The sequence below is a fragment of the Geotrypetes seraphini genome, chromosome 5, assembly GCF_902459505.1.
Source record: "Geotrypetes seraphini chromosome 5, aGeoSer1.1, whole genome shotgun sequence".
In the NCBI taxonomy this organism is placed as follows: Eukaryota; Metazoa; Chordata; class Amphibia; order Gymnophiona; family Dermophiidae; genus Geotrypetes; species Geotrypetes seraphini.
This window is the reverse complement of record NC_047088.1, coordinates 82,842,867-82,857,016: the sequence shown is the minus strand read 5'-3', so window position 1 is coordinate 82,857,016 and position 14,150 is coordinate 82,842,867. Positions and strand designations below refer to the sequence as shown.

Sequence of the window (14,150 nt, the reverse complement as noted above, 5' to 3'; positions counted from 1 at the left end):
TGATGGACGGGGAGAGTACTACATTACTTTCTCCTCGCTTGCGCTCCGTGAGAGGCCTCTGCTGTCTTTCGTGCTCACTCATGTTCATCCCTCGGATTTGCCAAAAGTGCTGATCTTTATTGAAGTTTAGAAGCTGTTTATTAAAACTAAGCCTTTGGCCCCGAATCGGCAAGGCCAATTTTTTTAAAATACGAATCAATTAACCCAAAGTGAATCAATTCGAATCAGGCAGCACTACTGTATACTTTTACTATGTAACACCATAAACTCATTTCATGTACACTTCTTGTAAAGAACAGATTATTTATTATTTTATACACAGGGTTTTTTTTTTTTGTAAAAGTACAATATGGTCTTTTGGTGTAACAATATTCATGCACAGCTCTATGAATATTTTTCATCCTCATGAGAACACACTTTCTTTGCACCTGCACTGGTGCATAGCCATGAATAAGCAACAATGGCCATGAATGGTGAATATTTTATTTTAAGTGAATAAGAGAATCCACGAATATGGAACATGCAAATAGTAAGAACACTCTAATACTCCTTATTTTATAATCTTGCAGAAGGAGCAGTTTCAAAACTGGAGTCTCAAATCTAAGACCATGGATGGTAGAAAACAGAATTAATTGAGAAGGTTAGAGGAAGAACATGGAAAGAAACTATGGGATGGTAAATGATTGGGTCATTTCCTTTAGCTTTTACAAAAGAAAGTGAAGGCAGTGGGGGCAAAAAAATATAAGCATAGAAGAAATAGGATTAATCAGATGGGAAGATAAAAGGGTTGAGATAAACCTAGAGAGCCAGGAAATAGTGCTATGTAGAGGAAGTAGCACACCTAAAAACTGCATATGTATAATGTGCAGGGGATGAAGAACCAACTAACGTTCTTAATGCATATTTAATCACCATGGTAGCATATGGTATTCATAAGAAATTAATTTAGCTACTACCAAACTGCCAAAAGATCTCTGCCGTTTTGCATTTTTTTCCCTTAAAACTTCTCCTTCTTGCTCTCTCTTAATACAAAGTGTACATTTGAAGTACAGTACTTAATAACAAGAGACATTATTTATTTTGGATTTAGCTCACACCTTTTTTCATCAATAGTTCAAGGGAGTTAGATAATAAGACCTGAATGTAAGTTTGCACCTGAAGTAACGCAGAGTTAAGTAACTTATTCAAGATCACAAAAAATAGCAGCAGGCTCTAAAGGCTTTCCTTGTTGCCAGTTCAGTGTTCTAACTACTGTGCTACTTCTCCATTTCACCTCTATTAATATACTCGCTTTACAAGTGGACAAAATACAGATAAGAGTGCTTTATGATCAGCCTGAGAGCTCTCTAACAAATGCCTTAGAAGACTTTCTAATCCTATCCAAAGGTTGTATGTGCATTTAGCAAGACAAGTCTCTCATTAAGCATCAGTGGGGTTCAGTTCATTTTCTCTTAAACAAGAGATCTGTATTGATAATGAGAACAGTCACAACTGTAAGAAATATCAAACTTGTGAGATTATAGTATAGGGATGAAAGGAAAGGAAATGGAGAGCAGCTTTCAAAAACTTAACATATTTCTACCAAAGAAGAGGGTTGAGACAGAGAATCCAAGCAGGCAAAAAAAGATCAATCCGAGGGCAGCAGTAAGCAGGTGGTTCCAAAGGATGTAGAAACAGGGCAGCAGAGGGGCTGAAGGCACTAGGATTTTTGGTTGGTAAGAAAACAAGCTTTCTGCTTTGTTGATGTTGTACTAGGCCTTTGGAATAAATTGTCAGAAGATCTCAAATACAAAAGATTATTTGAACTTTTGGAAAATGTTGAAAATTTGTTTCTGGTGTTTTTGGTTTATTTTATAAATGAGTACATTAAGTTGTAATATGAAACAATATAGAGAGGAAGGAGGGCATAAAAGCAATATTTTATTATTTAATTGGTCAGGTATGGAGTTTTAACATTTTATTAAAGGAGATGGAGGAAGGAAATCATCAAGTGCAGTAAAGATCGCCTTTTATGCACCTTAATTTACTGCTGGATATAGCAGTCTGTAGAATCTCAGTATCACAAGTTGTTGAACATGTTTTTAAAAGAACACTGATTGCGAGTCACCTTGCAAGCAGTGTTATTCCAACAGCTTGGACATATCAGGCAGCAAAGCCTAAGCCCCATGCTCTCAGGCCAGCAAAGCAGGGTCCACCCTAACTCAAACCCCCCACCCCAAGATGCAAGGTTGATGCCCCTCACTCACAAGGTAAAGCTCCACCCCCATCCCCACATTTGCATACCTCTATAGGGGCTGCCTGTAAAAGCAATAAATTATCTTCAAGTATTTGTATGTGGGGGGTTATTGATAGCATTAAAAAAACAAAACAACTCGTACACTGCTTTGAGTCTAGTGGTTAGATTTTAGCATAAACAGAAATAGAATTTAAAAAACTAGAAAACTATATGACCACAAAGGCATATTTTGTTTTAAAAAAAAAAAAATTCTGACTTAACCTTGTGAATTTTTAGAAAGGTGTGGTAGAAATAAAAATAAAATCAATCAACCCACCCTAGAAATCAAGCACAAGGAAGGAATTCTGAATTGAAAAATTGCACACCTACCTTTCTCCCTCCAAGGACAGCTACACCCCCATTTTCTATATGGGGAAGGTTAGTGACAGGCACATAGAAAGAAGGTGGCTGAAAAAATATGCTGCAGAGAGATATACAAATAAAGATCATAGGAACTGTATTAAAAGTGGCCCTATAACCTAGGCATTCACATTTATGCACATTACGTGAATGAATAATATTTAGCATACTAATAATTAAACATGTGTGTGTATTTAATGCATGTAAATAGTAGTATGGTGCCTATGAACTAGTCTAAAAATATTCTCTCAACTTACACAGTGGGTATTTTGTACTTAGGGGAAAGGCAGGATGGGGCTCCTACTTATGCACATAACTTACAAGAATATTGTAAGCAAGGCATATTCTTGCTGCACTAAGGTGCACACGCTTATTGGAGGCATCCAGATATAGAATTGCCCCTTAGATGTTTTAACACCAGTCAATCCTAAAGTTCTTTAAAATGTTGATATAGTTAAATTAATAGCCTGCTCTATTAGATGCCACCTGGTGAATTTTCATTACAGGATATTTAGCATCCAACCCCAGCACTCATCTGTCAACTCTCCATGTCCCTCTTGGAACATCTCACAGGGTAGAGAGTCCTCATGGTATTGGGTAACCATGAAATTTTCTAAGGGAAAAAAGCAACTTGCAATCCTGGGGGTACAAAGTAACCAAATGACAATCTGAAAGCTGTGCTCGTGACCAGTCTTTTTTATATTGGGGTGTTTGGATTTGATTTATGATGCTCATATTAAAAAGCATACAGAAACGTACATAGCATAAGGTTTTCTTTAGCATTTAAGATGAATATCTGCTACCTGCTAATGAGCCCCATCCCCAGCAGTTCAGATGTGTCTGGATGCAAATTCTACTGCTCATCAGATAACAAGTATTTTATAAAGACCACAATTCAGATCACATACAAAGGCCTCAGATATTACATATCATCTCAAATACATCATTATTTCTAGCATATCACCAATTTTCACAGAGGTGGATTTTCTTGAAATTTTTGAATTCAAAGAGATCTTCCATGTAGGTTTAATCTCATTTTCAGTTTTACTTTACAATTTTTCCTGATATCCTACACAAGAACTGCCATTCTGAGTTCAACCAAGGGTCCATCAAGTACAACATTCTGTTTCCAACAATGGCCAATCTCTTCTCCAAGAAGAAGAGTCCCGATTTTGTTAGCCTTTCCTTGTAAGGGAGTCATTCCATTTCTTTTATCATTTCAGTCACCTTCTCTGAATCATTATATCTATCAGTGACCAGAACTGCACATAATAGTAAAGGTATGTTTGTACCATGGAGTGATATTTTACACTAAATAGATATGTGATTTGATATGTTTGACGTAGGTATTTAGTAAAAGAAAAAAAAGCAAACATACCACACAAAAACAAAATAAAAAAAACTCACCACGTTAAATTAAAATATTTGATTATGAAGAGAAAAAAAATAAAATACTGATAGAACTATTATAATAACTAGTCTTTAAACCCGTCTGTCTGTCTGGTTTTTTTTTCTTTGTCCTTGGACGCTGCCTGTCTGTCTGTCATTTTTTCTGTCTGTGTCTCTCCCTATGTCCTTAGTGCCCTCAGTGCCTCCTTCCTATGTCCTTAGTGCCCCTTCCTATGTCCTTAGTGCCCCTAGTGCCTCCTTCCCATGGCCTTAGTATCCCTTCCTACGTCCTTAGTGCCCCCAGTACCTCCTTCCTGTGTCCATAATGCCCACAGTGCCCCAGTGCCTCCGTACTGTGTCCTTAGTGCCCCCAGTGTCTCCTTTCTATGTAATTAGTGCCCCTAGTGCCTCCTTCCCGTGTCCTGGCTCTCAGCCTGTTTGCTCTATTGGGCTACTCTTACCTTAAGTTTAATGCTTCGAACATTAAACTTTAAGCTAAAAGTAGCTACAGTTCCAAGATGAGTGAGATAAATAGTGTAAACCATTTCCAGGATCTGACAACAAACCGTGACTTATTTCTCCCTTCAGCTCCTTCAAATAGCAGCTCTGGGGCTACTCAGCTGAGCACACTCTTCACCTCATAAATCAAGGGGACAGCAGATTCAAAGCTCTCCTTCTCACCCAGGCTAAAAGCTTAGTCTAGAAATCCTACATCTGGGCCTCACTTAGTTTACGCAAGTTGGCGATTCTTTCATAGAATAAGTTCATTTATAAGCAGATCCGATTATTGCATTCTTAAACAAAAGCACACCTCAGTACTCAGGGTGGGAATGGTCTGGCCGACTCCCTTGCCGGAGTTATTTTTCAGTTTAAAGGTGCCGCCGCGGCTCCTCTAACGATCCCCACCTGCATCGGAAGTCTTCTCTGAAGCAGGGGCGGCTCGTGACAGGAGCCGCCGCGGCACCTGTGTAAACTAAAAAATAACTCTGGCAAGGGAGTCGGTCAACTGGCAGTTAAATTCGGAGCTTCGGTCGGAAGTCCAACGCAGGCGGGGATCATGAGAGGAGCCACCGCTGCGTCTTTCAACTAAAAAATACAATACCGCAAGACGAGCAGGGAGCAGGCCAGACTGAAAAACAGGACGAAAAACAGAACCCTAAGCGCGCATGCGCACTCCTACCTGCGGGACCCTATATCTAACGGAAAACGGATGCACGCAGGTGGGAGTGCGCATGCACGGTTTAGGGTTTTATTATATTAGATACAAGTCTTTCATATTAAAAGAGTAGTACACTTTAGTGAAAAATCTGTTAAATGTGGTTTAGATGCCATACTGAAAATAAATTCAAAGCTTGGAATGTGTCAGAAATGAAATATTTTCAATGCAAAAATACAGCATGGAAATTTTTTTCATTTTTTTTATTAACATTTTAAGAAGCATTGAAATTTTCCACCTCACAACTTTCTCAGGTTATGGTAAAAGTTTGTGGTAAGAGCGGATAGCGTAGCTGGTTTTAAGAAAGGTTTGGATAAGTTCCTGGAGGAAAAGTCCATAATCTGTTATTGAGAAAGACATGGGGAAGCTACTGCTTGCCCTGGATCGGTAGCATGGAATATTGCTACTCCTTGGATTTTGGCCAGGTACTAGTGACCTGGATTGGCCAACGTGAGAACAGGCTACTGGGCTTGATGGACCATTGGTCTGACCCAGTAAGGCTATTCTTATGTTCTTAACATAAAACCACTGGATACTTGCTATCCAGCAGAGGTCACACACCTTCTCTCTTTGCCATTCCACTGTTTGAATCTAAGTGTTTCCGTGACTTGTGGATCTTCAGAAAACCACAGTTCTTTGGACAGAGGAGGGCGCATATATGGAGGGTCAGCTTCTTCTGATATAATCAAGACCTTTACAAATGGGAAAAAAAAGACAAAAGAGCTCAAGTTCCTTACTACAGTGGTGTATGCAGTGAAAGGATTGAGAAAAACTCAAAGTATTTATACATTTTCTGTTTCATATTTGGCTCTCATATATCTGGTTATATTGACAAACTCTTGCCATTCCACTGGTAAATCTGTCTCAGGAAGAGCAGAATGCTTTTTATGCAAACTGAAATGAAAACAAATGCTACCATTTACAGTCTATTTCCTTTATCCCCCATAACCACTGAAAAGTGGTCTTAACTCTAGCTTACCCGTGCACCAGGGTCTCGTGCTCGGATCGATCTGGCTGCAGCAAATGTTGCTGTGCCCCCACCAATGAGCAGGAAAGGGACATGGGGTGGATTTAGATGGAGAGTGCTCATGTCTTCCACTGGAGCTGCAACTAAAGGATTAGAGATAAGATGCAAAAGATCTGACTGAAATGCAAAACATAACCTACAACTGAAAACTTAACTACTTTACACTTGATCACACCACAACTAGTTTAAGAAAGCTGTGAGATCAGAGTGCATAGCATTGCTAGAGGAGTTGCCTTGATGCTCTTTAAATTACAAAAAACTGAAAGAAAAGAAATGGCAGCCATTAACTCTTAGGGGCCAATGTAATAAAGTGCTACAGGCTTTCCACACAATTTTGCATGTAACCATAGAAGTTGTCCTATATTTAAATACGTTTTGAGCATGAGCTTATTGTGTGCAAAGACTTACACTTATATCACAACACAGCTTATTTAAATCCTAAGCTAATGAAGGTTTAGTATTAGCTATTAAACCCAAGGCAAAAGTGTTTCTATGATATGCATTATAGAAGACTAGAACATTACCAAATAGCACAGTTACTTACCGTAACAGGTGTTATCCAGGGACAGCAGGCATATATTCTCACATGTGGGTGACGTCATCTACGGAGCCCCAGCGCGGACAGCTTTTCAAGCAAACTTGATTGAAGTTTCAAGTTTGCTACACTGCACCACGCATGTGCATGCCTTCTTGCCCACTAGAGGGCGCATCCCCACCTCGTGGTCCTCAGTTCCATAACCAGCAAAGAAGCCATCCCCGGGGAGGAGGGCGGGTTGTGAGAATATATGCCTGCTGTCCCTGGATAACACCTGTTACGGTAAGTAACTGTGCTTTATCCCAGGACAAGCAGGCATGATATTCTCACATGTGGGTGACCTCCAAGCCAACCAAAAAAAGGCAGGTGGGAGGATGGCAATTTAGGAAAACAGATTACGTAACACCGACTGGCCAAACCGGCCGTCGCTTCTGGACAAAGTATCCAGACAGTAGTGGGAGGTGAACGTATGAACCGAAGACCAAGTGGCAGCTTTACATATGTCCTCCACAAGAGTAGACCGGAGGAAAGCAACAGAAGCTGCCATCGCCCGGACCTTATGCCCCGTGACTCGACCATGAAGCGTGAGACCAGCCTGAGCGTAGCAAAAAGAAATACAAGCAGCTAGCCAGTTGGACAAGGTGCGCTTGGAAATAGGATGTCCCAGCCGATTCGGATCAAAGGACAAAAATAATTGAGGAACCTTCCAATGAGACTTGGTACGTTGGAGATAAAAAGCCAACGCCCTCTTACAGTCAAGCGTGTGAAGCGCTGCCTCTCCAGGATGAGAGTGGGGCTTCGGAAAGAACACTGGAAGAACAATAGACTGATTGAGGTGGAAATCAGACACAACCTTAGGCAGAAATTTAGGATGGGTGCGAAGAACCACCTTGTCATGATGGAATACAGTAAAGGGCAGGTCCGCAACCAAAGCCTGTAGCTCACTAATCCGACAAGCAGACGTGAGCGCAAGTAAAAAGACCACCTTCCAAGTGAGAAACTTAAGAAGAGACTTGTCAATAGGCTCAAAAGGAGGTTTCATCAGTTGAGCCAAGACCACATTAAGATCCCAAACTACAGGAGGAGAATTCAGAGGAGGATTAATATTAACTAAACCCCTCATGAAACGAACCACCAGAGGATGAAGAGAGAGAGAACGTCCCTCTAGATGCCGATGGAAAGCAGCAATAGCACTAAGATGTACCCGGATGGAAGTTGTCTTCAGCCCAGACTCGGACAAATGCAACAAATATTCCAGAACCGAGGACACCGGAACCAAACTTGGATCCAGATGGTGCGAGGTACACCAGGATGAAAATCTGGTCCACTTCTGAGAATAACAAAGCCGAATCGAGGCCTTGCGCGAGGCTTCCAACACCTCCCTGACCGCCGAAGTCAGGGGGAAAGGAACCAAGCCGTCAGATGTAATGACTGAAGATTGGGATGCAACAGCGAACCCCGACTCTGAGACAGCAGAGAGGGAAACACCGGCAGAAGTAGAGGCTCCCTGGTACTGAGTTGAAGAAGCAGGGAGAACCAGTGCTGACGAGGCCAACGAGGCGCAATGAGAATCATAGTGGCACTGGATGACTTGAAGTGAACCAACGTCCTCAAGATCAGAGGAAAAGGAGGAAACGCATAAAGGAATCTCCCTTCCCAGTCGAGAAGGAAGGCATCTGCCTCGAGACGGTCCTGGGAGTAAATCCGTGAACAGTAGAGGGGCAGTTTGTGAGTCTCCGGGGAGGCAAACAGATCCACCTGAGGCGTTCCCCAGCGGTCGAAGACCTCGCGCAGAACTCGGGAGTTTAGCGACCACTCGTGCGGCTGGAGAAGACGACTGAGTTTGTCGGCCAGACAATTCTTCTCTCCCTGAATGTAAACCGCCCGCAGGAAGATGTTCTGGGAAGTCGCCCATTCCCAAAGGCGCAAGGCCTCCTGGCACAGGGACCAGGAGCCCGTTCCCCCTTGCTTGTTTACATAATACATTGCCACTTGGTTGTCCGTCCGTAACAGGACCACCTGATTGCGCAGTAGATGACCGAACGCCCGAGCTGCCAGAAAGATGGCATGAAGCTCCAACACATTGATGTGACACAGACGGTCCTCCGCCGACCATAGCGCTTGAGTCTGCAGACCGTCGAGGTGAGCTCCCCACGCATACTCCGAAGAGTCCGTGGTCAGGACCTTGTGATGTGGAGGGACGAGAAAGAGCAAACCCCCGGAAAGATTGGAAGAGTTGGTCCACCAACGGAGCGATCGTCTCAAGGAAGGAGTGACCGCTACAGGGAGGGAGAGCGGGTCTCGATCCTGACGCCACTGGGAGGCCAAGGTCTACTGAGGAATTCTCAGATGCAATCTGGCAAACGGCGTGACATGAACTGTCGAAGCCATGTGGCCGAGTAGAATAATCAGCCCGTGCGCAGAGACGGAGCGCTGCCGCAGAATCTGGCGGGCCAGGCGAAGCAGAGCCTCCAGTCTCGACGAGGGAAGGAACGCACGAAGGCGAACCGTGTCCAGCACGGCCCCGATAAACTGAAGGGATTGAGCCGGGCACAACTGCGACTTGGGAAAATTTACCTCGAACCCCAGACGTTGGAGAAAACTGATAGTCTGTCGGGTCGCTGAGATAACCCCCTCCCGGGACGAAGCCTTGATCAGCCAATCGTCCAGGTAGGGGAAGACTTGCAGTCCCTGAGATCTTAGGGCAGCCGCGACCACCACCATACACTTTGTAAAGACCCGAGGAGACGAGGCCAGCCCGAAGGGAAGGACGCGATATTGGAGGTGCAACTCCCCCACCTGGAACCGTAAGTACTGGCGGAAGGCGGGATGCACCGGAACATGAGTATATGCTTCCTTCAGGTCCAGGGAGCACATCCAGTCCCCCGATTCTAACAGAGGGTACAGGACTGGAAGGGACAACATACGGAACTTCTCCCGGACCAGGAACTTGTTGAGCCTCCTGAGGTCCAGAATTGGGCGTAAGTCCCCTGTCTTCTTCAGGACCAAAAAGTAACGGGAGTAAAACCCCCGTCCCCTTTGGTTCGGGGGCACGGGCTCCACCGCCCGAAGGCTCAACAAGGACCTGGCTTCCGCCAGGAGAATAGGAAGCAGGTGTCGACAGCCAGGAGAAGCCCCCGGCGGATGTTCTGGCGGCATGGCTAAGAAGTTTAGCGAGTAACCCTCGGAGATGATCCGGAGCACCCAAGCGTCCGACGTGATCTCGGCCCAGGCTGGAAGAAAGGCCTGCAATCGGCCCCCGATAGGAAGGGGATCTTTTGACAGTGCGGAGGGGGCCCGCCCCCAACCGCGCATCACGTCAAAAAGACAGAGCGGGTTTAGACGCTCCTTGCGCTAGAGGCTTTGGTTGGGACACCCTGCCCTGCTGCTGGGGACGTCGGGGCGGTGGCCTGGAGAAGGCCGGCGTCGACTTCTGCGGGTACCGCCGCGGAGGGGGTCTAAACGGCTTCTGCGGCGGAGCCCGGGGTTTGGGACGGACCAACGAGGCAATAGAGTGCTCGTGTTCAGACAAACGCTTGGTCGCCGCCTCCAAGGATTCGTCAAACAGCTCTGAGCCAACACATGGAAGACTGGCCAGACGTTCTTGCAAATTCGGGTCCATATCCAGGGTACGGAGCCATGCCAGGCGGCGCATGGCCACCGAGAAGGCGGACACGCGAGAGGCGAGCTCAAATGCGTCATACACAGCATGGAAGAGGTAGAGACGCAGTTGGGACAAATTGGACATAAAAGCCCCAAAATCCTCTTTATGGGAATCCGGCATGACTCCATAATACCTCGGCAACGACTTCACCATCTGTCTCAAATAAGACGAGAAGGTGAATGCGTAATTTAGGACCCTGGTCGCCATCAAAGAGTTGGAATAGAGGCAACGACCAAACTTGTCCAAGGTCCGTCCCTCCCGTCTGGGGGGAACCGCCGCAGAGACCCTGGAAGGCTGTGACTTCTTCAAAGCCGACTCCACCAGTAGGGACTGGTGGGACAGCTGTGCCTTATCAAAGCCCTTGCACGGAACAGTGCGATACTTGGACTCCATCTTAGAAGGCACCGCTGTGACTGTAAGAGGGGAGTCAAGGTTCCTCAAAAAGGTCTGGGTAAGAACCTTATTAAGAGGGAGCCAAGGCGTCTCTCTGGGGGGAGAGGGTAAATCCTGCTCCTCCAAAAACTCCTTGGTGTACTGTGATCCTGCTCCCAGATCAAGGTCCAAAGCCCTTCCCATATCTAGAACGAATCTAGAGAAAGAGGAGGGCTTCGAAGGTGGAGATGGAGATCGAGACGAGCGCCTCGCCAAGAAGGAAGGAGAAGCCTCGCGTAAGTAACGAGGTTCCCTTCCCGTGCCAGACCCCGAACCCCAAGAAGCCGCACCGAGCGATCGAGGCGGGGTCGGGGACCACCCATGCCCCGAGGAACCCCTTCGGGAAGTCCCCGGGGTATGGGGCACCGAGGCACGCCCCTTTCGTCTTGGCGAAGAGTCCCTCGAGCACTCAACCTCAGACGAACGGAACAGCCTCGGATTATCGAGGCGTAGTTCGGAGACCCGCAGGCAGTGTTCCCGCTAAGCTGCGTTGACGTGCGCACGCGCACAAAATATTACCTCGCAGCGCACAAGTTTCTCGTCGCAGCGCACACAGTGTAGAGCACAGTTCTTCAACCGCCGGTCCGCAAACAAAATCTTGCCGGTCCACGAAGGATTCGGTCCCCGCCGCAACGAAAGGCCGGCGTCAGCTGACTTGCAACTTCCTGTTGCAGTCGCTGTGCCGGGACTCCTGCCTTCGCCGGGACTCCTGCCTTCCACCGCGTTTGCCTCCTGCCTTGTCTCCGCACCTCCAGACCAGCAGCGGCAGCTGTGTATGCTTTTAACTTCGGCACAGAGCTGCCCCTAATCAATAGTTTAGCGCGGTTTCATAAGGCAGCCTCGGGGCCTTTGCTAGGCCGGCCCACATCGCATCATCGAAGCGGGCCGGCTATCAAAGGCCCCGAGGCTGCCTCATGAAACCGCGCTAAACTATTGATTAGGGGCAGCTCTGTGCCGAAGTTAAAAGCATACAGAGCTGCCGCTGCTGGTCTGAACTCTTGGGCCGCTGAAGGAGGGCAAAAAGCAGCTGTCCTGGAGGTTTCCCTTCCTCTCGCCTTTACAGGTTCCTTTTTTCCACCTTTTTTTTTTCCTTCAAACGGCAACGGGCCCCAGCATCGACATCAATCAAGTAAGTTCCACTGTCAATCAAGCGGTTCTGCTCGGCCAAAGCTTCCCCTGTGACATGAGCCACCCTCAGGGGAAAGAAAGTGACCCACAAAGGTGAGGGGAAGGGGGGCAGATGATGGAAGTTGGGGGGGGGAGAGAGAGAGAGAAGGGGCAGATGATGGAATGGAGGAGATGAGAGAGAGAGAGAAGGGGACAGATGATGGAAGTGAGAAGAAGGGAGAGAGAGCAGAAGGCAGATGGATGTCAGTTGAGAAGGGAGAGCAGATGCTGAATGGAAGTGGGGAAAGAACACATACTGGATGGAAGGAGGAGATAAATAAAGGGGGAAGAAAATAGTAAGATAATGGAGGGGTGAGGGAAAGGGGTGACAAGCTGTGTGTAGACACAATGAAAAGAGGGAAACGGGACTAAATAGTAAGAAAGAATTTAATTTAGATGGAGGCAGAAAATAGAGAAGGAAGACCAGAGAAGAAAAGGGAAGAGAGAGCAGAGAATGATCAGATCTGAGTGGAGGAAATGAGAAGAGAGATATGCTAAAAACCACAGGGGGGAGGGAAGGATAGAGATGCCAGACCATGAGGGGAACAGAAGGAAGATGATGGATGCTAGACCAAATTGGGGGGTGGGGGGGGGGCAGGAGGAGAGATGGCAGGGAAAGACAGACAGTGAATGGAAGGGGCAGATGCTGGACTGAAGAGACAGAGAAGGTTATCATGCTGCTGTACCGGGCCATGGTACGCCCTCACCTGGAGTACTGCGTCCAGCACTGGTACTTTAAGAAGGACACGGTACTACTCGAAAGGATCCAGAGAAGAGCAACTAAAATGGTTAAGGGGCTGGAGGAGTTGCCGTACAGCGAAAGATTAGAGAAACTGGGCCTCTTCTCCCTTGAGCAGAGGAGATTGAGAGGGGACATGATAGAAACATTCAAGGTACTGAAGGGAATAGACTTAGTAGCTAAGGCAGGGAGAACGAGAGGGCACTCTCTAAAGTTGAAAGGGGATAGATTCCATACAAACGTAAGGAAGTTCTGTGGTAGAAAGCAACATATTTATTTGGCTCATAACTTGCTGGCGCCCGATATTTTTAGCTCACAGTGAAAAAAGTTTGCTCACAACACCCGCCCGCTTAGAGGGAACACTGCCCGCAGGGTCTCCGCCCCGGTCGGCGAGGAGCGACCGCGGCGTCGAGGAGAAGCCCGTTGGCGTTTGGGCTTCCTCGATCGACGCTTCGCTCGAGGCCGACCCGAGGAACCCCGGGAGGACCTCGACGAGGACGAAGAGGAAGAGATCCTCCGAACTCGCCGCATCTTGTCCCGAGGCCGCACACTCCGTTCAGGCTGGTCCGCCGAGGTCGAGGGCAAGGTCGGGGCCGAGGCCAAAACCCCCCCCGGGCCCGAAGTCGAGGGCACCGAGACCGAGGTCACCGACGCCGGGGCAGCCGAGGCCGAAGCCTGCTGAAGGTGCGTGAGGGCCCCGGACAGCTCCGAGGCGATGAGAGCCCGGAGCAAGTCCTGGAAGACGGGTACCCCCATCATAGCCGGCAGATCCGGGGCCGTCGGGTGCTCCCTCGAGGGCGACCTCGGTACCGAGTATTCCCGCGGGGCACCCGACTTCGGCTCTCAGGGCGGGGCCGAGGACGACCCACCCGCCCCCGCCGAGGAACTCGAGGATGGCTTCTTCGAGGCTGAAAGTGAAGAAGGAAGTGAGGACTTACCCTTCGCCGGCTTCGACGTCGAGGGCTCCCGGGGCGAGGACGAAGGAGTCGAGGCCGAGGTCAAGGCCGGGGCCGAAGCCGAGGCCGACGTCAAGGCCTTCCCCGCCACGGGGTCCACTGCAAAGAGCTTCGCCATACGAGCCTGACGGCGGCGGAGAGCTCTCCTCTGAAAAGTGGAGCACCGGGAACAAGTGTCGGTGGGGTGCTCAGGGCCCAGACAACGCAAGCACCACCGGTGAGGATCGGTAATAGAAAGAAGCCGATCGCACCGGGTGCACTTTTTGAAGCCCGTCATAGGACGGGACATGGGCCCAAAAACCGGCCGGGAACAAGCGAGGTCCCGCGGCCGCGGCTACCGGGAGCCCCCGGAGCCGAACGAAAAAGTTTTTTTATGTTTTGTTTTTTTTC

General features: G+C 47.6%; 1 protein-coding gene across 6 annotated transcripts in view; it reads right to left on the bottom strand.

Moving 5' to 3' along the window:
- AIFM1 (apoptosis inducing factor mitochondria associated 1) overlaps window positions 1-14,150 on the bottom strand; it is a 136,143-nt gene that overhangs the window by 85,593 nt on the left and 36,400 nt on the right. For all 6 annotated transcript variants that reach the window (XM_033945167.1, XM_033945168.1, XM_033945170.1 and 3 more), the window contains exons 6-8: window positions 6,220-6,350; window positions 5,802-5,932; window positions 2,606-2,696 (exon numbers count right to left, since the gene is read on the bottom strand). In XM_033945167.1, coding sequence (XP_033801058.1) covers window positions 2,606-2,696; window positions 5,802-5,932; window positions 6,220-6,350 — 353 coding nt within the window. The remainder of the gene's footprint in view (window positions 1-2,605; window positions 2,697-5,801; window positions 5,933-6,219; window positions 6,351-14,150) is intronic.